The 23003-nt window shown below is 45.9% G+C and overlaps 1 protein-coding gene across 4 annotated transcripts in view; it reads right to left on the reverse strand.

Annotated features, from left to right (window-relative positions):
- Positions 1-23003, reverse strand: part of LOC135548144 (rab GTPase-activating protein 1-like) — a 137240-nt gene that overhangs the window by 35665 nt on the left and 78572 nt on the right. For all 4 annotated transcript variants that reach the window (XM_064977447.1, XM_064977450.1, XM_064977446.1 and 1 more), the window contains one exon: positions 3156-3269. In XM_064977447.1, coding sequence (XP_064833519.1) covers positions 3156-3269 — 114 coding nt within the window. The remainder of the gene's footprint in view (positions 1-3155; positions 3270-23003) is intronic.

A 23003-nucleotide genomic window follows, 5' to 3' on the forward strand; every position in this document is an offset into this window, starting at 1 on the left:
ACCCTGGTGTTGTCACTGCCTGCACCATACTAACCCACAGTACAACTCTCCTTTAACAGAGTGAGAATTACTCTCTCCCCATTAACAGTTCAGGGAGTTCATTGATATGGATCACTCCCTTTCACACACACACACACACACACACACACACACACACACACACACACACACACACACACACACACACACACACACACACACACACACAGAGAGAGAGATGAGAGAGACAGTTGATGAATTATTGAGAAGTACCTGGGGTTATTGTTTGAAAAGGATAAATTATTCATGACATCAGAGGAATATATGGGGCGGCAGGTAGTGTTTAGAGCGTTGGACTAGTAAAGAAAGGTTGCAAGATTGAATCCCTAAGCTGACAAGGTAAATAAATAAAATAAAAAATAAAATAATAAAACAATAACTTAGATTGCCGCAAACCTTTCTCCCAGTCACAGGGAATCGAGAGTGAAACCAGTCAACGACACCAAAGCACTGCTGCTTGCTCAGTCCTCCTTGATGGATAGAGACCGCCCAGCCAGTAGACTCAAACAGAAACATTGCCTCAGTTGAATCATTATGGGAACTGGGCCTCAGTTTATCATGTTTGGAAGTGTGGTGTTAGCCCATTGACCCAACTGCCTAATTAGTATCTGAGCCAAAATTCAACTTGTCTGTCGACTCAACGGTGAAGTGCTCACTACTCAGCCAAGTGTTGCTGTAATATGTGCCAACGTTTAAATTCCTTGCTCAGAACATGAGAACATATGAAAGCTGGTGGTTCCTTTTAACATGAATCTTCAATATTCCCAGGTAAGAAGTTTTAGGTTATAGTTATTATGGGACTATTTCTCTCTATACCATTTGTATTTCTTATACCTTTGACTATTGGATGTTCTTATAGGCACTTTAGTATTGCCAGCCTAATCTCCAGAGTTGATAGGCTTGAAGTTATAAACAGCGCTGTGAGTCAAGCATTGCTAAGAGCTGATGGCAAAGGCAGTAAAGTTTGAAGGAATGCTTACGAGCCTGCTGCTGCCTACCACTGCTCAGTCAGACTGCTCTATCAAATATCAAATCATAGACTTAATTATAATATAATAAACCCACAGAAATACGAGTTAAATTGGATGTAGTCTATCACAGTGCCATCCGTTCTCACCAAAGCCCCATAGACCACCCACCACTGAGACCTGTACGCTCTCGTTGGCTGGCCCTCACTTCATATTCTTCGCCAAACCCACTGGCTCCAGGTCATCTATAAGTCTTTTCTAGGTAAAGCCCCACCTTATCTCAGCTCACTGGTCATCATAGCAGCACCCACCCGTAGCACTCGCTCCAGCAGGTATATTTCGCTAGAGACTCATATCTCCCTCACTAACTTTATGCATCAGCTGTCAGAGCAGCTCACAGATCACTGCACCTTATTCCACACACTGTATATAGATGTTTTCCATTGTGTTACTGACTGTACGTTTGTTTATTCCATGTGTAACTCTGTGTTGTTGTTTGTGTCGCACTGCTTTGCTTTATCTTGGCCAGGTCGCAGTTGTAAATGAGAACTTGCTCTTAACTGGCCAAACTGGTTAAACAAAAGGTGAAATAAATAAAATAAAAAATAAAAATGAATATGGTCAAATCCGGAAACTATAATTTCAAAAACAAAACGTTTATTCTTTCTGCAAAATACGGAACCGTTTCGTATTTTATCGAACGGGTGGCATCCATAAGTGTAAATATTGCTGTTGCATTGCTGTTGCATTGCTGTTACATTGCTGTTGCATTGCACAACCTTAGGAAGAAATGGTCTTCACACAGTTCGCAACGAGCCAGGCGGCCCAAACTGTTGCATATATCCTGACTCTGCTTGCACTGAACACAAGAGAAGTGATCCAATTTCACGTGTTAATATTGCCTGATAATATTAATTTCTTTTAACTAAATATGCAAGTTTATAAATATATACTTGTGTATTGATTTTTAAGAGAGGCATTCATGGTTATGGTTAGGTACACATTGGTGCAGCGACAGTGCTTGCGCTTGTTAAATAATCACCCGTTTGGCAAAGTAGGCTGTGATTCGATGATAAATTAACAGGCACCAAATTGATTATTTGCAACGCAGGACAAGCTAGTTAAACTAGTAATATCAACCATGTGTAGTTAACTAGTGATTATGTTAAGGTTGATTGTTTTTTAATGCTAGCTAGTGTTGGATTTGACATTTTGAACATTGAGATATTAAATAAATGATAGAGAAGAAGCATAGAATATGAGGAGTCAAAGAGACTGGGTTTTATGTCTAAAGTTAATGGTTCTCTGTAGAAAGACAGACGGCTTTGTAATGTGTCGGGTGGACGGGAGGAGAGCAACGTGTTGATATAGGGGAGACAAATGGACATCTGTGGACTAGGTGAATAAGGGGTTGAGGTCAGGAGGTGAAGTCAGATCCCCTGAAGGGAATAATAAGGGTTACTCTTTTCCTGTAGAACCATAAGATGTAAGGATTGGAGAGAAGGAGTGTCTTGAGTGGGATATAAGGATTGGAGAGAAGGAGTGTCTTGAGTGGGATATAAGGATTGGAGAGAAGGAGTGTCTTGAGTGGGAGAATGGGAGAAATGTTGGGTTGTCTGAATTACAGCTGTACAGACCCTTTGGGAAGAATTAAACTTGGTTAAAGCTTCTCTAGTGTCTGTGAGTTATTTACTCTGAAAAATAAGAACCTAACGCTAGCAACTTACCTTGGCTCCTTGCTGCACTCGCGTAACAGGTGGTCAGCCTGCCACGCTGTCTCCTCGTGGAGTGCAATGTAATCGGCCATAATCGGCATCCAAAAATGCAGATTACCGATTGCTATGAAAACTTGAAATCGGCCCTAATTAATCGGTCGACCTCTAGACTCAGTGAAGTGCTCACTATTCAGACAAGCGATTCTGTAACAAAGCTCCAGTCTGTCGATGATAACACAGTAGACTCAACGCTGAAGTGCTCATTACTCAGCCAAGCGTTGCTGTAACGTAGATCCAGGTTTTGGGCTCCAGTTCTTATTCCAACCAATCTTTGAGCGGTTGTGGAGTCCTCTCTCCTAGTAATGTAAAGGTTTTATGATTCCCCGGGGGGGCGGGGACGTACTACTACTGATACTACATACTAGTACTATACCTTGCAGATCTTGTAGAGTGAGTCTTGCCCATCTCCTCCAGTGTCCTTGAAGTAGTCGTGAGCTGGGAAAGTCCTGTTAATGTCTCTGGTGATGGCACTGTCCTGGGGAGACTCCTGAGAGCCATTGAAAAGAGAACACACAGAGAGGGAGAGAGAGAGCGAGAGAGAGAGAAAGAGAGGGAGAGAAAGAGACAAACACAATTAGACCCAACCAAATCATGAGAAAACAAAAAGATAATTACTTGACACATTGGAAAGAACTAACAAAAAAACTAGAATGCTATTTGGCCCTAAACAGAGAGTACATAGTGGCAGAATACCTGACCACTGTGACTGACCCAAACATAAGGAAAGCTTTGACTATGTACAGACTCAGTGAGCATAACCTTGCTATTGAGAAAGGCCGCCGTAGGCAGACATGGCTCTCAAGAGAAGACAGGCTTTGTGCACACTGCCCACAAAACGAGGTGGAAACTGAGCTGCACTTCCTAACCTCCTGCCCAATGTATGACCTTATTAGAGACACATATTTCCCTCAGATTACACAGATCCACAAAGAATTCGAAAACAAACCCGATTTTGATAAACTCCCATATCTACTGGGTGAAATTCCACAGTGTGCCATCACAGCAGCAAGATTTGTGACCTGTTCCCACAAGAAAAGGAAAACCAGTGAATAAAAAACACCATTGTAAATACAAGCCATATTGTTTATTTATTTTCCCTTTTGTACAGTACAACACTGTTATATATATAATATGACATACAGAAGTTCCAAAAGAATAAAGACATTTTGAATGTGTAATGTTTACTGTTCATTTTTATTGTTTATTTCACGTTAGTATATTATCTACTCCACTTGCTTTGGCAATGTTAACACACGTTTCCCATGCTAATAAAGCCCCTTGAATTGAATTGACAGAGAGACAGGGAGAGAGACAGAGAGAGAGACAGAGAGAGACAGAGAGAGAGAGAGACAGAGAGAGAGAACGCAGAGAGCTGTGGGTTGGCAGCGCACTACATTGCTGCTTGCCATAAGTTGAGGGACAGTGTCTGACAGACCAATCAACCTGCATATGTCCTCTACTGTATGCGTATTGTTATTGTTGAATGTACGGTTATTTTGACCCTTGGTTATTGTTGCTACTGTTGTCCCGTTGACAATTTTGATTCTCATTTTTATATTGTAAAAATCCAAAATAAGCTTTGGCAATATGTACATTGTTACATCATGCCAATAAAGTGAATTGAAAGCGACAGAGAGAGAGACAGAGACAGGAAACAGTCAGTGGTCCATATAGTTAATTCCATTGAGATTGGCTGTTCTTCTGGAGTTAGATCGTCCCCAATTAATCACTGCTACTGTACATGTTAAACCCTGAGGAATCCAACAGGCTGATGAGTGCGAAAGCAAACAGTACAAATTCACCCACACCAGTCAACACCGTTCCTCTCTGGCTCCACCAGGGGCCAGTGTTCTATTGTAAATCCCTCTACTGAGACAGTGAGTCAGATCATTGGTGCACAAGAGCATGTCCTTCCCAGTCAGTCAGTCAGAGCATGTCCCTCCCAGTCAGTCAGTCAGAGCATGTCCCTCCCAGTCAGTCAGTCAGAGCATGTCCCTCCCAGTCAGTCAGTCAGAGCATGTCCCTCCCAGTCAGGCAGTCAGTCAGAGCATGTCCCTCCCAGTCAGTCAGTCAGTCAGAGCATGTCCCTCCCAGTCAGTCAGTCAGTCAGTCAGAGCATGTCCCTCCCAGTCAGCCAGCCAGTCAGTCAGTCAGAGCATGTCCCTCCCAGTAAGTCAGTCAGTCAGTCAGAGCATGTGCCCTCCCAGTCAGCCAGTCAGTCAGTCAGAGCATGTCCCTCCCAGTCAGCCAGTCAGTCAGAGCATGTCCCTCCCAGTCAGTCAGTCAGAGCATGTCCCTCCCAGTCAGTCAGTCAGAGCATGTCCCTCCCAGTCAGTCAGTCAGAGCATGTCCCTCCCAGTCAGCCAGTCAGTCAGAGCATGTCCCTCCCAGTCAGTCAGTCAGAGCATGTCCCTCCCAGTCAGTCAGTCAGAGCATGTCCCTCCCAGTCAGTCAGTCAGAGCATGTCCCTCCCAGTCAGCCAGTCAGTCAGTCAGATCATGTCCCTCCAAGTCAGTCAGTCAGTCAGTCAGATCATGTCCCTCCCAGTCAGCCAGTCAGTCAGATCATGTCCATCCCAGTCAGTCAGTCAGTCAGTCAGTCAGAGCATGTCCCTCCCAGTCAGCCAGTCAGTCAGTCATATCATGTCCCTCCAAGTCAGTCAGTCAGTCAGATCATGTCCCTCCCTCCCAGTCAGTCAGTCAGTCAGATCATGTCCCTCCCTCCCAGTCAGTCAGTCAGTCAGATCATGTCCCTCCCAGTCAGCCAGTCAGTCAGTCATATCATGTCCCTCCAAGTCAGTCAGTCAGTCAGATCATGTCCCTCCCTCCCAGTCAGTCAGTCAGTCAGATCATGTCCCTCCCTCCCAGTCAGCCAGACAGTCAGTCAGAGCATGTCCCTCCCAGTCAGCCAGACAGTCAGTCAGAGCATGTCCCTCCCAGTCAGCCAGACTGTCAGAGCATGTGCCCTCCCAGTCAGTCAGTCAGAGCATGTGCCCTCCCAGTCAGTCAGTCAGAGCATGTCCCTCCCAGTCAGTCAGTCAGAGCATGTCCCTCCCAGTCAGTCAGTCAGATCATGTCCCTCCAAGTCAGTCAGTCAGTCAGTCAGATCATGTCCCTCCAAGTCAGTCAGAGCATGTCCCTCCCAGTCAGCCAGACAGTCAGTCAGAGCATGTCCCTCCCAGTCAGCCAGACAGTCAGTCAGAGCATGTCCCTCCCAGTCAGCCAGACAGTCAGTCAGAGCATGTCCCTCCCAGTCAGCCAGACTGTCAGTCAGAGCATGTCCCTCCCAGTCAGCCAGACTGTCAGAGCATGTCCCTCCCAGTCAGCCAGACTGTCAGAGCATGTCCCTCCCAGTCAGCCAGACTGTCAGAGCATGTCCCTCCCAGTCAGCCAGACTGTCAGAGCATGTCCCTCCCAGTCAGCCAGACTGTCAGAGCATGTCCCTCCCAGTCAGCCAGACTGTCAGAGCATGTCCCTCCAAGTCAGTCAGATCATGTCCCTCCCTCCCAGTCAGCCAGACTGTCAGTCAGATCATGTCCCTCCCTCCCAGTCAGTCAGACAGTCAGTCAGAGCATGTCCCTCCCTCCCAGTCAGCCAGACAGTCAGTCAGAGCATGTCCCTCCCAGTCAACCAGACAGTCAGTCAGAGCATGTCCCTCCCAGTCAGCCAGACAGTCAGTCAGAGCATGTCCCTCACAGTCAGCCAGACAGTCAGTCAGAGCATGTCCCTCCCAGTCAGCCAGACTGTCAGTCAGAGCATGTCCCTCCCAGTCAGCCAGACTGTCAGTCAGAGCATGTCCCTCCCAGTCAGCCAGACTGTCAGTCAGAGCATGTCCCTCCCAGTCAGCCAGACAGTCAGTCAGAGCATGTCCCTCCCAGTCAGCCAGACAGTCAGTCAGAGCATGTCCCTCCCAGTCAGCCAGACAGTCAGTCAGAGCATGTCCCTCCCAGTCAGCCAGACAGTCAGTATAGTGACAAGAGTCAGAGCATGTCCCTCACAGTCAGCCAGACTGTCAGTCAGAGCATGTCCCTCCCAGTCAGCCAGACTGTCAGTCAGAGCATGTCCCTCCCAGTCAGCCAGACTGTCAGTCAGAGCATGTCCCTCCCAGTCAGCCAGACTGTCAGTCAGAGCATGTCCCTCCCAGTCAGCCAGACTGTCAGAGCATGTCCCTCCCAGTCAGCCAGACTGTCAGAGCATGTCCCTCCCAGTCAGCCAGACTGTCAGAGCATGTCCCTCCCAGTCAGCCAGACTGTCAGAGCATGTCCCTCCCTCCCAGTCAGCCAGACAGTCAGTCAGATCATGTCCCTCCAAGTCAGTCAGATCATGTCCCTCCCTCCCAGTCAGTCAGTCAGTCAGTCAGATCATGTCCCTCCCTCCCAGTCAGCCAGACTGTCAGTCAGAGCATGTCCCTCCCAGTCAGCCAGACAGTCAGTCAGAGCATGTCCCTCCCAGTCAGTCAGATCATGTCCCTCCCTCCCAGTCAGTCAGTCAGTCAGTCAGAGCATGTCCCTCCCAGTCAGCCAGACAGTCAGTCAGAGCATGTCCCTCCCAGTCAACCAGACAGTCAGTCAGAGCATGTCCCTCCCAGTCAGCCAGACAGTCAGTCAGAGCATGTCCCTCCCAGTCAGCCAGACAGTCAGTCAGAGCATGTCCCTCCCAGTCAGCCAGACCCCAGAGCATAACCCTCCCAGTCAGCCAGACTGTCAGTCAGAGCATGTCCCTCCCAGTCAGCCAGACAGTCAGTCAGAGCATGTCCCTCCCAGTCAGCCAGACAGTCAGTCAGAGCATGTCCCTCCCAGTCAGCCAGACTGTCAGTCAGAGCATGTCCCTCCCAGTCAGCCAGACTGTCAGTCAGAAAGCATGTCCCTCCCAGTCAGCCAGACTGTCAGTCATTATACATGTCCCTCCCAGTCAGCCAGACTGTCAGTCAGAGCATGTCCCTCCCAGTCAGCCAGACTGTCAGAGCATGTCCCTCCCAGTCAGCCAGACTGTCAGTCAGAGCATGTCCCTCCCAGTCAGCCAGACTGTCAGTCTAGCATGTCCTCCCAGTCAGCCAGACTGTCAGTCAGAGCATGTCCCTCCCAGTCAGCCAGACTGTCAGTCAGAACATGTCCCTCCCAGTCAGCCAGACTGTCAGTCAAACATGTCCCTCCCAGTCAGCCAGACAGTCAGTCAGAGCATGTCCCTCCCAGTCAGCCAGACAGTCAGTCAGAGCATGTCCCTCCCAGTCAGCCAGACAGTCAGTCAGAGCATGTCCCTCCCAGTCAGCCAGACTGTCAGTCAGAGCATGTCCCTCCCAGTCAGCCAGACTGTCAGTCAGAGCATGTCCCTCCCAGTCAGCCAGACAGTCAGTCAGAGCATGTCCCTCCCAGTCAGCCAGACTGTCAGTCAGAGCATGTCCCTCCCAGTCAGCCAGACTGTCAGTCAGAGCATGTCCCTCCCAGTCAGCCAGACTGTCAAAGCATGTCACCTCCCAGTCAGCCAGCTTCTAGTTCCGACTGTGCATGTCCCTCCCAGTCAGCCAGACTGTCAGTCAACATGTCCCTCCCAGTCAGCCAGACTGTCAGTCAGAGCATGTCCCTCCCAGTCAGCCAGACAGTCAGTCAGAGCATGTCCCTCCCAGTCAGCCAGACTGTCAGTCAGAGCATGTCCCTCCCAGTCAGCCAGACTGTCAGAGCATGTCCCTCACAGTCAGCCAGACTGTCAGTCTAGTGATACATGTCCCTCCCAGTCAGCCAGACTGTCAGTCAGAGCATGTCCCTCCCAGTCAGCCAGACTGTCAGTCAGAGCATGTCCCTCCCAGTCAGCCAGACTGTCAGTCAGAGCATGTCCCTCCCAGTCAGCCAGACTGTCAGTCAGAGCATGTCCCTCCCAGTCAGCCAGACTGTCAGAGCATGTCCCTCCCAGTCAGCCAGACTGTCAGAGCATGGTACAGAGTGTTCCCCCTGTCTGTTCAGGCTGGATGCAGCCTCTCTGTTTGTTTGTCTGACTCTCTGGGAGAGGAGAGAGGGGGAGACAAGGGGGGATTGGAAAGAGGGAAGGCACCCAGAACGCAGCATATCTGAGATGTGTACACACAACACATCTGACAGGCAGGGGCTGAGGCTGGCTCAGCTGAGAAAGGGGCTGAAACACAGTGTCTTCGACAGCCAGGGAGCAGTCCTGGGCCCAGTGCCAGGGTCTGTCTCCAGCCACATAGATCCAGATGGAGACCCAGGGTTCTCTCCTACAGCTCTGTGTGGATGCATCCCTGTTCAGTAACCTCTGGTGCTGGTTGGTGTCTGTACAACACCCCAGGATGACCTGGAGAATGTCCAAAAACAAGCCAGGGCTCTTTGTCTAAAGTAAGACCCATCATTACAGAGTTCATTGACATGAGAGAGAAAGAGAAAGAGAGAGAAAGAGGTCTCAGCTTCTGTATAGTGACAAGAGCTTCAAAAACAAAACATTGGCACGGAACCATCCTCATTGGTGCAGAAGAATCAACTTTTCCATACCCCTTGTCCTCGCAGTAGAGGATGAGAAGAGAGGGGGATGACTGGAGAGTTGGAGGGGTGTGTACTGCACTATACTGGATCTGCTACCTCTGCTCTATCAACCAATTATTGGGATTTCTGACGTAACCTAGCCTGTCTCTCTCTCTTTTCATGTCTCTCTCTCTCTCTCCATGTCTGTCTGTCTCTCTCGGTCTGTCTCTTTCGGTCTGTATGTCTATCCATGTCTCTATGTCTCTCCATGTCTCTATGTCTCTCCATGTCTCTATGTCTCTCTCTGTCACTTGACCAAAACAAACAAAACAAAACTTCTCAAATGTCACAACTGGCCGTCCCGTGGTGTAAAAGCAGACTCAGGGAACGTTAGGTCACTATCACAGCAGGGGCTTATTCTGGCCCAGTTACCCCCCACAGCTGTGGTCCTGTGTGGCTCAGTTGGTAACAGTGTGGTGCTAGCAACGCTAGGGTCGTGTGGGTTCAATTCCCGCTGTGGTCACATGTAAAAATGTATACACTCTGTACTGTACTACTGTAAGTCTCGTTGGATAAAAGCGTCTGCTGAATGGCCTGTTATGGCGAGTTAAAAATGCTAATGTAGTGTACAGTACATTCACATGGGACCAAAATGTTGACCCCAGAAGATGATCCTTGGCTGGAAAGGCACAATAAAACAGTGTGAGCCTTTAACGTGTGTGTGTGTGTATATTTTCACATGGCTATATGACAGAAACCCCAGAGGAACTAACCACATCCGACAATGAGAAACCACTGGTCATCATGACGGCATCACATGACAACAGGGCCACGTAACCACGGCGCGTGCCGTAACCACTGGCAAGCGTGACGTAACTATGTGAGAATGCGCGTGACGTAACCACGGCATTCAACACCGTAACCCTCCAAGTTGCGATTGGAACTAAGTCGCATGCTCAAGTTTACGAGAACACTGGCGTTTAGCTTTTCTGTGAGCTCAGCCTCGTATGAAGTCTGGAGAAATACATGTGACTGTTATACAGCCAAACCTTACTTCTCATTATACAGTACACAGAAAGAGGCCCTAATGTTACACAAGGTCATGTGAAGGCAGAGAGACACAGTCATATACATACATCCATGCAACTCATAATACTGTACATCTACCATGGTATCCATTACAGGTTCATCAACCAGTACTCATTACTGAGGAAATAAACATGGCAGTGAGCATGGAGCTGCTCACCACTAACAACAGCCTTATTCAAATCACAATGAAACATGGTGGCTGAACCATGCTAATGACCTGTGGTACGCCTCTGGGGGGTGGTGTGTGGACATGTTTAACTATTCATCTGGGGACTCGATGTCCCCGCAAGAAAAGTAAACAACAAAAAAATTGGACCAACTGGGGACATCCCCACAAGGTCAAATGCTATTTCTAGGAGGTTTAGGGTTGAGGTTAGAATTACATTAAGGGTTAGGGTGAGGAACTAGGGTTTAGTTTGAGGGTGAGGAGCGAGGGGTATGGTTAGGAGCTAGGGTTAGTTTTAGGGTTAGGAGCTAGGGGTAGGTTTAGGAGCTAAGGTTCGTTTTAGGGTTAGGAGCTAAGGGTAGGTTTAGGAGCTAAGGTTAGTTTTAGGGTTAGGAGCTAGGGTTATTTTGAGCGTTAGGAGCTAAATCAAATCAAATTTTATTTGTCACATACACATGGTTAACAGATATTAATGAGAGTGTAGCGAAATGCTTGTGCTTCTAGTTCCGACAATGCAGTAATAACCAACAAGTAATCTAGCTAACAATTCCAAAACTACTACCTTATAGACACAAGTGTAAGGGGATAAAGAATATGTACATAAAGATATATGAATGAGTGATGGTACAGAGCAGCATAGGCAAGATACAGTAGATGGTATCGAGTACAGTATATACATATGAGATGAGTATGTAAACAAAGTGGCATAGTTAAAGTGGCTAGTGATACATGTATTACATAAGGATGCAGTCGATGAGGATGCAGTCGACATTAAAACCAGCAAAACCCCAGAACAAAGAGCTGTTTAAAAGCATGCTTATGATGCACTTATCAAGCATTTTATTGCTACCAGTCCCATCGCTGGAGGGTGTATCATTTCTGCTCCCTCAAAGCTTTCTGTTTGAGAACTCAGCCCCCATAATCACATGGGCTGCAAACTTCCCTTAGGGAGCGAGATAGAGACAGATAAAGATGATGAGGAAGATGAGGAAAGAAAGACAGTGAGGTGGTGGTGCATATTAACCAATAAATATACAACTATTAAAAGGCCCAGTGCAGTCAAAAACATGATTTTCCTGTGTTTTATATATATTTCCACACTATGAGATTGTAATGATACTGTGAAATTGTGAAAATGATCATGCCCTTTTAGTGTAAGAGCTGTTTGAAGAGAACACCTGACATTTCAGCCTGTTTTGGTTGGCTAGGAGAGTTCCAAACCTCTCTGCCAATAACAGCAAGTTTTCAGTTTCCCCTCCCCACTCATACCTCTCCCAGAAAAGTCCTAGCTTGAGAAATTGCTCTTTGCTGAGAAGCTATTTTTGTTTATTTTTGACCATTTTAATTGAAAACAAATCACAGTAAGGTACTTCAGGTACTTCATTGTTACCCAGAAATGATTTGATATTGAAATAAAAACAGCTGCATTTTACCAAGGAAAATGGTAAAATGGTACTCATGCACTCACAATGGTACTCACACTGCTCACATGAGTAATATTAAACAGTGTGTGTGGTCAGCAGATGAAACTCATTTGAACAATAGCAGTGTTTGAATCCCCATACTTACGTTCTAAATAGCAGGCCGTTTGAGTATGCAATAAATCAAGTATACGTTAAATGCCCGGATGTCATACTAATTTTGGCTTTGAAAACAGCAAATAATCAGTTGATCAATTAGATATGGGGATGCATTACCAAAATCAATGAATAGCGGAATACCATATCTTAGTTTTGTGAAAGTAGTTAGAAAATAGAATGTGAATTTTCAAAAATCTAGTATGTTTTAAATACCAGGATTTTATACTAATTTCAGCTTTTCACCTTGTATAATTTGCAACACAATTTTTGGAAATTTCGCATTGGAAGAGGGGAGCTGCAAGTTTTGATAGCTAGAACTCTTCAAGTAAAAAACAAAACAACTTGGAAGATGGCGAGGAGAAGCTTCTGTGGTGGTGTTAAAATGTTAGTCGTTTTTGTTCTCTTAAAAGGATCGCGACTGTTTCATCACACAGATTTGAAAACAGATTTGCAGCTTGCTGCCTGCTTTGCTTTGCTTTTAGCTAGTAGAAGTTCTAACTGTTCGAACAGTGACGTCAGTTACTTGCTGTTGAGCGACCACTTCATATTTAACTTTAGCCTAATTAGCTAGCTAGCTACTTGTTGTAAATACCAAGGCTTTTGTTCAAACTGTTGCAGGGTCTGATGACAATAGCAGGCATTTAATTCAGTGACAAACAACTCGTGAACACCTGTTCACTGGCAGGAGAAATGACGTCAACATAAGGTTTGAGTAAGTAATGTGGCCATAGCTAGCTCTCTGTTGCCTGCACTATGCAATAGCTATAACTACAGTAACGCAGTAGGCTACATTCCTATTGTCCACATTCCTGGTCCCAACACTTCTCTTTTCTCCAATTTTTCACCTCAGTTCATCTGTGTTGATGCTATGCTATATTAGTTTCTACCTGAACGGTTACAGCCTGAACGGGTCTATATTAGTTTCTACCTGAACGGGTCTATATTAGTTTCTACCTGAACGGGTCTATATTAGTTTCTACCTGAACGGGTCTATATTAGTTTCTACCTGAACGGGTCTATATTAGTTTCTACCTGAACGGGTCTATATTAGTTTCTACCTGAACGGGTCTATATTAGTTTCTACCTGAACGGGTCTATATTAGTTTCTACCTGAACGGTTACAGCCTGAACGGGTCTATATTAGTTTCTACCTGAACGGTTACAGCCTGAACGGGTCTATATTAGTTTCTACCTGAACGGGTCTATATTAGTTTCTACCTGAACGGGTCTATATTAGTTTCTACCTGAACGGGTCTATATTAGTTTCTACCTGAACGGTTACAGCCTGAACGGGTCTATATTAGTTTCTACCTGAACGGGTCTATATTAGTTTCTACCTGAACGGGTCTAGTTTCATTCCACATAACCTGTTATGGTGAAAGTAATGGTAAGCTGCACACATTACTGTTTCCACTTGGAACTTCAATTTGATAAAGCATGTGGCAGTCTAGCAATCTACACAAGTTCACACAACTCTACTTGGCTTATATATTGGTTAAGTCTTCTTAGGATCGCCATAACGGAGTGAGAGCTGGAGGGGCAGCTGTCACCTGCATGGGTGAAAAACCTTAAGCAAAAATACATGGTATGCTACTGTATGTTATCTTGACATTTATTACTGTGCTGTACTTAGCTAATAAAGTTATCCTTTTTCTCTGAGAGAAACAACCCTTTCCCATCAATTTTCTATTCATGTAAGTGTGAAGATATACATGTTAGAAATGTGCAAGTATTCCAGAGAAATGTACTGCAGTTGAAATAATACCCGTTACAGGGATTTACATGAAGTATGTTTGATGCTGAACGCTATCCTTTTGCAGATTTTTTAGGAGTTGAAAGCTCCACCCACCGGAGTCAGCACGGAGGGAGAGGAGGCCACAGCTGCTTCCTGGAAGTGGTATGCTGTGATGGATGAGGCGCTGTGGGGCTGCCATTGCATCATCATCTACTCATCCTCCCAAGGTGCAGCTGTGGGCTCCTCTCCCTCCCAGAAGGGTCCAGATGTGGAGGCTGGAGAAGGAGCGGGAGGAGGTGACTGCCATGGAGGCATGCCTTATGGTCATTTTACAGGCCATGATTAAGAAGTAGTTTTAAGTATTCTGTATGTATTTTATTTATAGCTATTAATTTATTCATTTTGTACTATTTTTGGTGTCCAAGGTGGAGTTCTGTTTTTTCATTTTAAACTGTTTCTTGTTTGTATCAAAATTATATCTACTGTTTTTTGGAGCGTTGGGCCAGTATCCGAAAGTTTGCTGGATCGACTCCCCGTGCTGGCAAGGTAAAAATGTGTCGTTCTGCCCCTGAGCAAGGCAGTTAACCCACTGTTCCCCAGGCGCCAATGTCGTGGATGCCGATCAAGGCAGCCCCCCCCCCCACACCTCTCTGATTCAGAGGGGTTGGGTTAAATGCGGAAGTGACATTTCAGTTGAAGGCATTCAGTTGTACAATTGACTAGGTACTTTCCTTGTACTTTCAACATTTCATGATTAAAAATTTAAAAAAATGTACCCCGACACTGCTATTGCTAGTATCCATTTTCTATTAAAGCACAGGTGGTGTCGGCAGCTTTTCGCTCTCCTAAACTAAATAAACCGTCTTCGATATAATAATAATTGATGACATTTCTATAATGCTGTTCATAACAATCTCAAAGCGCATCAAAAGGAAAAAAACAACAAGCAATATATTACTATGGGTAGCCCAGCTATACTTGACTACAGTAGGTCAACCAATAGAGGCCAAGTCTGACTGCATCCTCCAAAGATGGGTTGACCAAAGGAAGGTGGTCAGGGTGATAGTTGATGAAGATGGACGATATTATAGAGAGCTACTCTGGGAACCAGCCTGAGTCGTGTAGCAACTGGCCTGCTCCTTCATAATGCGTGGAACCCACTTGGGAGATGCTTCAGCAGCTCTGGGCGCCAGAAAGCTCATCACACAGTTCAGGGTAGTACGAGCCAGTCGTCCTCATTACGAGCCCTCTTTCTCAGCACTGCATTCCTCTACTGCACCTCCCATTCCTCTCAAGCTTCATGTGACTCTTCAGTTGAGATACATGTGTCGGCATACGGTACACTCAGGTTTATGTCATTCCAAATAAATGGTAGCTACTTAGTTAAGTGTAGCCCAAGACAAGTCCACTCCTGTGTAGTGAAAGGTCACTGGGTCGGGCTACAGTTCATATGTGAAGCCGTAACTGACGCTGCGTTCAAGACAACTGTGGGAAAACTCTCCGATTGGGCAAAAATCCTTTTGAACGGTCATCCAACTTGGAATTACAAGTCAGAAACTCAGACACCATCTTAGAGCTCCGACTTCTCCGACTTGAAGATCATCGACGTCATGATTTTTGTAGTCTGATGTCGTTTTGTTTCCGAGTTCCCAGTTGTCTTCAAAGCACTAAAAGTAATATGTTTCGGCAGTGACATACTTTTTACTAAATAGTATGTGCTATATAGTGGTACAATTAGTACCCAGTTTAAGTAGTAGGCAGGCAGATTTTTACAACACAGACATGTCTATAATGAATTAACATCTTTTAAGGGATGTTGAATCAATGTTGACCCGATGTCCAAATATTGTATCGAAGTCCAAAATACATTTTCGGGATGGATATTGATATGTTTGAGCAAAAGAACACAGCAATAGCCATGGAAAAATGCAAAGAATTTGAGTAAATTTGCTTTAAAATTGCAACATGTTCTCTCAGATGCATGTCAAAATGTGTAGAATTGCAGAAAAGTGGCATAATAGTTCAGCCGGAATTGTCCATTGTCACGCCCCCCTGCCATGGCCACCACCAAAGACCCTTTTTAATACAGAAAAACCCTGATGTCCTAAGAAGTCTCCATGATGCCCTCTGCATAGTCCCAGCCTAGACTGGCAGCAGCCTCCCCTTCCACTGCTAGAGACAACATAACAGCAGTCCCAGCAGGAGGTCTGGGTAGGAAAAAAAACCCATGCCTTCCTCAGCACTGAGTGAGGTGCAGTATAGGGTGAATTAAGGCCATCATGCAATTTTAATGTCCCACTGGCCAGGTCACTTCACCTTCCTCACACGCTTCCTCTTTCTCTCCTTCTCTCTCACACACTTTAAATCGACCTGCATCTCTGTCTGTTTCCTTAATTTATTACATCATTCACTTCTTAATACATGCCTTCCTTACCTCTCCTTCCTCAACCTCTTCTTAAAACAACACTAAGCAATGAAAGGGACGGATCCCACACTTCTTCTGTCTCTTTCATTCTTTTCTAATACTCTATAGCCTCCTTACCTCTCCTCCGGCCCTTCTTAAAACAACACTCAGATAACAGTGGTGTGGAATAGATCCCATCCGGTCAGCTCAACTCTGGTTACCAGTCAAGCTCTATATTATTGTTCTCACGTTACAGTAACACATGTAATACAAGTCTGTGTTAAAATCACAAGAGAAGAACCATGGAGGTAGTGACACGTTAGTCCACTGGGATCCCCGTTCTGACAGGGTACCCTCAGAATAGAATAACTGTGATTATAGGACACACACAAGAGTGCTCACACAGTACATACACACTGTACACACTTTAAATACTTTATTAGAATCCACAAATCACATTACATCATAAAGGATTCAAACATTTTAAAGGTCGTTGATGTAAGGACACATAAGGAAACAAAAAAGTACCTTCTCCTCCACACAGCTAGGCTGCCCATAACAGCTGAAACAGAGCAGTACATTCTCCTCCACACAGCGAGGCTGCCCATAACAGCTGAAACAGAGCAGTACCTTCTCCTCCACACAGCTAGGCTGCCCATAACAGCTGAAACAGAGCAGTACCTTCTCCTCCACACAGCTAGGCTGACCATAACAGCTGAAACAGAGCAGTACCTTCTCCTCCACACAGCTAGGCTGCCCATAACAGCTGAAACAGAGAGGTACCTTCTCCTCTACACAGCTAGGCTGCCCATAACAGCTGAAACAGAGCAGTACCTTTTCCTCTACAGAGCTAGGCTGCCCATAACAGCTGAAACAGAGCAGTATCTCATCCACACAGCTAGGCTGCCCATAACAGCTGAAACATAGAGTACCTTCTCCACACAGCTAGGCTGCCCATAACAGCTGAAACAAAGCAGTACCTTCTCCACACAGCTAGGCTGCCCATAACAGCTGAAACAAAGCAGTACTTTCTACACACAGCTAGGCTGCCCATAACAGCTGAAACAGAGCAGTATCTCATCCACACAGCTAGGCTGCCCATAACAGCTGAAACATAGCAGTATCTTCTCCACACAGCTAGGCTGCCCATAACAGCTGAAACAGAGCAGTACCTTCTCCTCCACACAGCTAGGCTGCCCATAACAGCTGAAACAGAGCAGTACCTTCTCCTCCACACAGCTAGGCTGCCCATAACAGCTGAAACAGAGCAGTACCTTCTCCTCCACACAGCTAGGCTGCCCATAACAGCTGAAACAGAGCAGTACCTTCTCCTCCACACATCTAGGCTGCCCATAACAGCTGAAACAAAAGTACCTTCTCCACACAGCTAGGCTGCCCATAACAGCTGAAACAAAGTACCAGTTGTTTTCTCCACACAGCTAGGCTGCCCATAACAGCTGAAACAGAGCAGTATCTCATCCACACAGCTAGGCTGCCCATAACAGCTGAAACAAAGCAGTACTTTCTACACACAGCTAGGCTGCCCATAACAGCTGAAACAGAGCAGTACATTCTACTCCACACAGCGAGGCTGCCCATAACAGCTGAAACAGAGCAGTACCTTCTTCTCCACACAGCTAGGCTTCCCATAACAGCTGAAACAGAGCAGTACCTTCTCCTCCACACAGCTAGGCTGCCCATAACAGCTGAAACAGAGCAGTACCGAGCCAGTTGTTTTGCTCTACTCTTAGGTAGGCCTGTAATCTGAAGGCTATGTGCAGTAAGCCTATGTAGCTGGTCCAGACTGCCAGATATCAACGGCACCAACCTGCATCTGTATCCCAGCGTGAGAGTAAGGCTGGGACCTTACGATACTATATTATCACAATACTTTGGTGATGATGATGATGATATGATTATATTATGATTATGACGATTCTCTATGTATTGTGATTCTATACTGCGATTCAAAACATATTTTTCACCATATGTATGCTGCAGAGGGGCAAGACTGAGCCATGACAAAATGAGTTTTGATCAGTGATGGAAATAAAAGTGCTCAAAACAAACTGGCTCCCTATTTAAAATTAAGATGGAGAACAAGCTATGAGGAAAAAATACTGAGTTTTGGTGCAGGTAATGCTGTTTAAAAAAATAATATCCAGATATGTGACTTTCGATTATCCCCCCATCACTAGATATGAGGGACTGGCTCTCTCACACTCACACACACACGAAAATGCTAGCAAACCCTCTTTTCAAAAATTAATTACCCTGGTTTCCATTATTGATGTTTATCTGGAACAGAACACTCTAAATAATGCAACGACACTTTCCACACAGTCACCGTTAGTGGCATCCACACACAGTCACCGTTAGTGGCATCCACACATAGTGGCATCCACACACAGTCACCGTTAGTGGCATCCACACACAGTCACCGTTAGTGGCATCCACACACAGTCACAGTTAGTGGCATCCACACACAGTCACAGTTAGTGGCATCCACACACAGTCACAGTTAGTGGCATCCACACACAGTCACCGTTAGTGGCATCCACACACAGTCACCGTTAGTGGCATCCACACAGAGTGGCATCCACACACAGTCACAGTTAGTGGCATCCACACACAGTCACCGTTAGTGGCATCCACACAGAGTGGCATCCACACACAGTCACAGTTAGTGGCATCCACACACAGTCACAGTTAGTGGCATCCACACACAGTCACAGTTAGTGGCATCCACACACAGTCACAGTAGCAGACACAGCCACTGTCTGACTGGCTCAGCACAGAGACAGGGACCATCCAGCACTAGCTACCAAGACCATAGCGGCTGACCAACAGTCTGGTCACCAACAGACCAATTCCAGATCTCTCCCTGAAGTGTGGCAGCCTATGCCCCCTTCACTCTTTCTCATGATTTAAAAGCAGTACATTGGTAGAAGACATTTGGTGAACACTATGCTCTAAACCCATGCAATACTTTTAACCCTGGCAGTCCCGAGAAAAAATGACATTTTCATTTATCTGACTTTCATTTATGTGCATGTCCAGCCCTTATATTTAGCATCACAATGAAGCGTTTTACAATTTTCCTTTCAGGACAACCAGGGCTGCAAGTAGAACAAAAAGTTCTAAAATTGTTTGCTCAGTGGGAAATTAATATTCAACTAGTCAGTGACAACTGTGTGGAGTTAAGAGTTTGTGACAGCAACTATGTGAGCTTATTTCCTATGGTTTTCTCTGTAGAAGAACCCCTTTACCTACAGACACTATGTCCTGGGATTTCCTATGGTTTTCTCTGTAGAAGAACCCCTTTACCTACAGACACTATGTCCTGGGATTTACCTACAGGTTTGTCCTGGGATGAAGAACCCCTTACCTACAGACAATATGTCCTGGGATGAAGAACCCTTTACCTACAGACACTTGTCCTGGGATGAAGAACCTCTTACCTACAGACACTATGTCCTGGGATGAAGAACCCCTTACCTACAGACACTATGTCCTGGGATGAAGAACCTCTTACCTACAGACACTATGTCCTGGGATGAAGAACCCCCTTTACCTACAGACACTATGTCCTGGGATGAAGAACCCCTTACCTACAGACACTATGTCCTGGGATGAAGAACCCCTTACCTACAGACACTATGTCCTGGGATGAAGAACCCTTACCTACAGACACTATGTCCTGGGATGAAGATCCTTACCTACAGACACTATGTCCTGGGATGAAGAACCCCTTACCTACAGACACTATGTCCTGGGATCCCCCGTTAATACCTACAGACACTATGTCCTGGGATCCCTTACCTACAGACACTATGTCCTGGGATGAAGAACCCCTTTACCTACAGACACTTTGTCCTGGGATGAAGAACCCCTTACCTACAGACAATATGTCCTGGGATGAAGAACCCCTTACCTACAGACACTATGTCCTGGGATGAAGAACCCCTTACCTACAGACACTATGTCCTGGGATGAAGAACCCCTTACCTACAGACACTATGTCCTGGGATGAAGAACCCCTTACCTACAGACACTATGTCCTGGGATGAAGAACCCCTTACCTACAGACACTATGTCCTGGGATGAAGATCCCTTACCTACAGACACTATGTCCTGGGATGAAGAACCCCTTACCTACAGACACTATGTCCTGGGATGAAGAACCCCGTCCTACAGACACTTTGTCCTGGGATCATCCGTCCTACAGACACTATGTCCTGGGATCCCTTACCTACAGACACTATGTCCTGGGATCCTCTTACCTACAGACACTATGTCCTGGGATGAAGAACCCCTTACCCACAGACTAAATGTCCTGGGATGAAGAACCCTTACCTACAGACACTATGTCCTGGGATCCGTCTTACCACAGACACTATGTCCTGGGATGAAGAACCCGTCTTACCTACAGACACTATGTCCTGGGATGAAGAACCCGTACCTACAGACACTATGTCCTGGGATGAAGAACCCCTTACCTACAGACACGATGTCCTGGGATGAAGAACCCCTTACCTACAGACACTATGTCCTGGGATGAAGAACCCCGTACCTACAGACACTATGTCCTGGGATGAAGAACCCCTTACCTACAGACACTATGTCCTGGGATGAAGAATCCGTCCCTACAGACACGATGTCCTGGGATCCCTTACCTACAGACACTATGTCCTGGGATCCCTTACCTACAGACACTATGTCCTGGGATGAAGAACCCCTTACCTACAGACACTATGTCCTGGGATGAAGAACCCTTACCTACAGACACTATGTCCTGGGATGAAGAACTCCTTACCCACAGACACATGTCCTGGGATGAAGAATTTACCTACAGACACTATGTCCTGGGATGAAGAATCTATGTCCTGGGATGAAGAACCCCTTACCTACAGACACTATGTCCTGGGATAAATAAACCCAGTTTGTTTTACAGACACTATGTCCTGGGATGAAGAAACCTACAGACACTATGTCCTGGGATAAGAACCCTGTTACCTACAGACACTATGTCCTGGGATGAAGAACCCCAATCTCCAGACACTATGTCCTGGGAAAGACAAACTCCTTAATGCACCAATGTCCTGGGATGAAGAACTCCCTTACCTACAGACACTCCATCCTGGGATGAAGAACTGTGTACCTACAGACACTATGTCCTGGGATGAAGAACACTGAAACCTACAGACACTATGTCCTGGGATGAAGAATATAGGAATACACAGACAACTGAATGTGGGGGAACTAAGACCCAATGTACACACAGAACCCAATTTACAGTTTTTTGACACTATGTCCTGGGATGAAGAACCCTGGTCAAAAGCCGTGCACTATATAGGGATGGAATAGGGTGTTATTTGAGATGCACCCTGGACGGGGGCCTGTATCGGCCCTAGGCTTCATCACGGATAAGGATCCATGTGTAAGTTCGGGAGGATTATCATCTCGGACCCTGAGATCCTTTAACACTAGAAAATGCGGGCCTCGAGTGCGGACCCCCACTTTGAGCCAATGAGCAGTCATTTTGACTCAAAAGATTCTAACAGTCTAATAAATATGGTTGTGTATATGGAGTGTTTATGAAGGTTTTGGGTAACAGAATAGGAAACAAAATAGCATTTTCATTAGTTTATGTGACTGTAGGCTATCTGTTGACACGTGCTCATGTGTGGGGGAAAAAATATATTTTTAAATGGACCTCATCTCTTCAATTCTGAGTTATTTGGCAATGGTAAGGGTTTTGGAAACTCTGAATCTGCACTTTCTGATAATATATAGAAATCATGTCTTACCTGCATGTGACTTTGTAGGATTTTAAAAAGTCACTTTATGGCACTCCGGGAAAGAAAATAAACATGTCCTCTTTAAAAAACTGCTTATAACACAAACTCTGTTTGTGATATAGGAATTCTTACACCAACACGTGTTAAATAGACGTATTTAGGAAAAGTCAAGGAGGCAGGGGGCATGACTTTAAAAATGGCAGAGATATTTTCGTTTTAAATTCATATGGAGTGAAAATGACTCACTCTGCTCTTCTAGTGTTAAAAAGCCCGGTGATATAACAAGAGCCTTTGCGTGAGTGGGGAGGGAGGGAGAAAAACACAGACTGTGTTTGGTGATGCTGGTGGTTAGTGATGGAGCGTGTGTGTGTGTGTGTCTTCCGCAGGAAGCACTGTAACCCTTTCCTCCATTGTTAACAGTTCAGGTTAATCGTAACACAATGGGTGAAATGGACGTTTGTTTTTCTTACTTGGGGCTGATTATGAGAACTGGAGTGGGGTGATGAAAGCCCTGCACTGGGCAGTATGGTGGGGGGGAGAGATCTCCTCACATCCTCCCCTGGCCCTGTGTGGAGCAGCCACCTGCCCTCCCTCAGATAGCCACCCTCAGCCCTGACTACAAAGCCCTTCTGGGCAGAGGTGTGTGGGGTGGCCTCTGTACAGCATGGCTCGCTCCTCTGGCTCCAGCTAACAGGCTACTAAACAAGCTAGCAGACTACCGGCTCCAAGCAGGGACACACAGAGCTAAGAATAACCTATGAAATACCTTTAGATCAACCATGCCTGATTTAAAAGATAATGCACCCAAATACTGCTAAGGTTCAAAGTGGTCAAGATTGAAGATGGTGGTGATCCCAGATATGTTATGTGTGGTAATGATCAGTCGATAACACATATCTGAGTAACTATTTGATGGATAAGAGACGGGAAAACAGTGTGTGTGTAGTTTGCCTTTCTGCCCGTGTGTGTGGGTGTGTAGT

Source organism: Oncorhynchus masou, chromosome 11 (genome assembly GCF_036934945.1).
Source record: "Oncorhynchus masou masou isolate Uvic2021 chromosome 11, UVic_Omas_1.1, whole genome shotgun sequence".
Taxonomy (NCBI): Eukaryota; Metazoa; Chordata; class Actinopteri; order Salmoniformes; family Salmonidae; genus Oncorhynchus; species Oncorhynchus masou.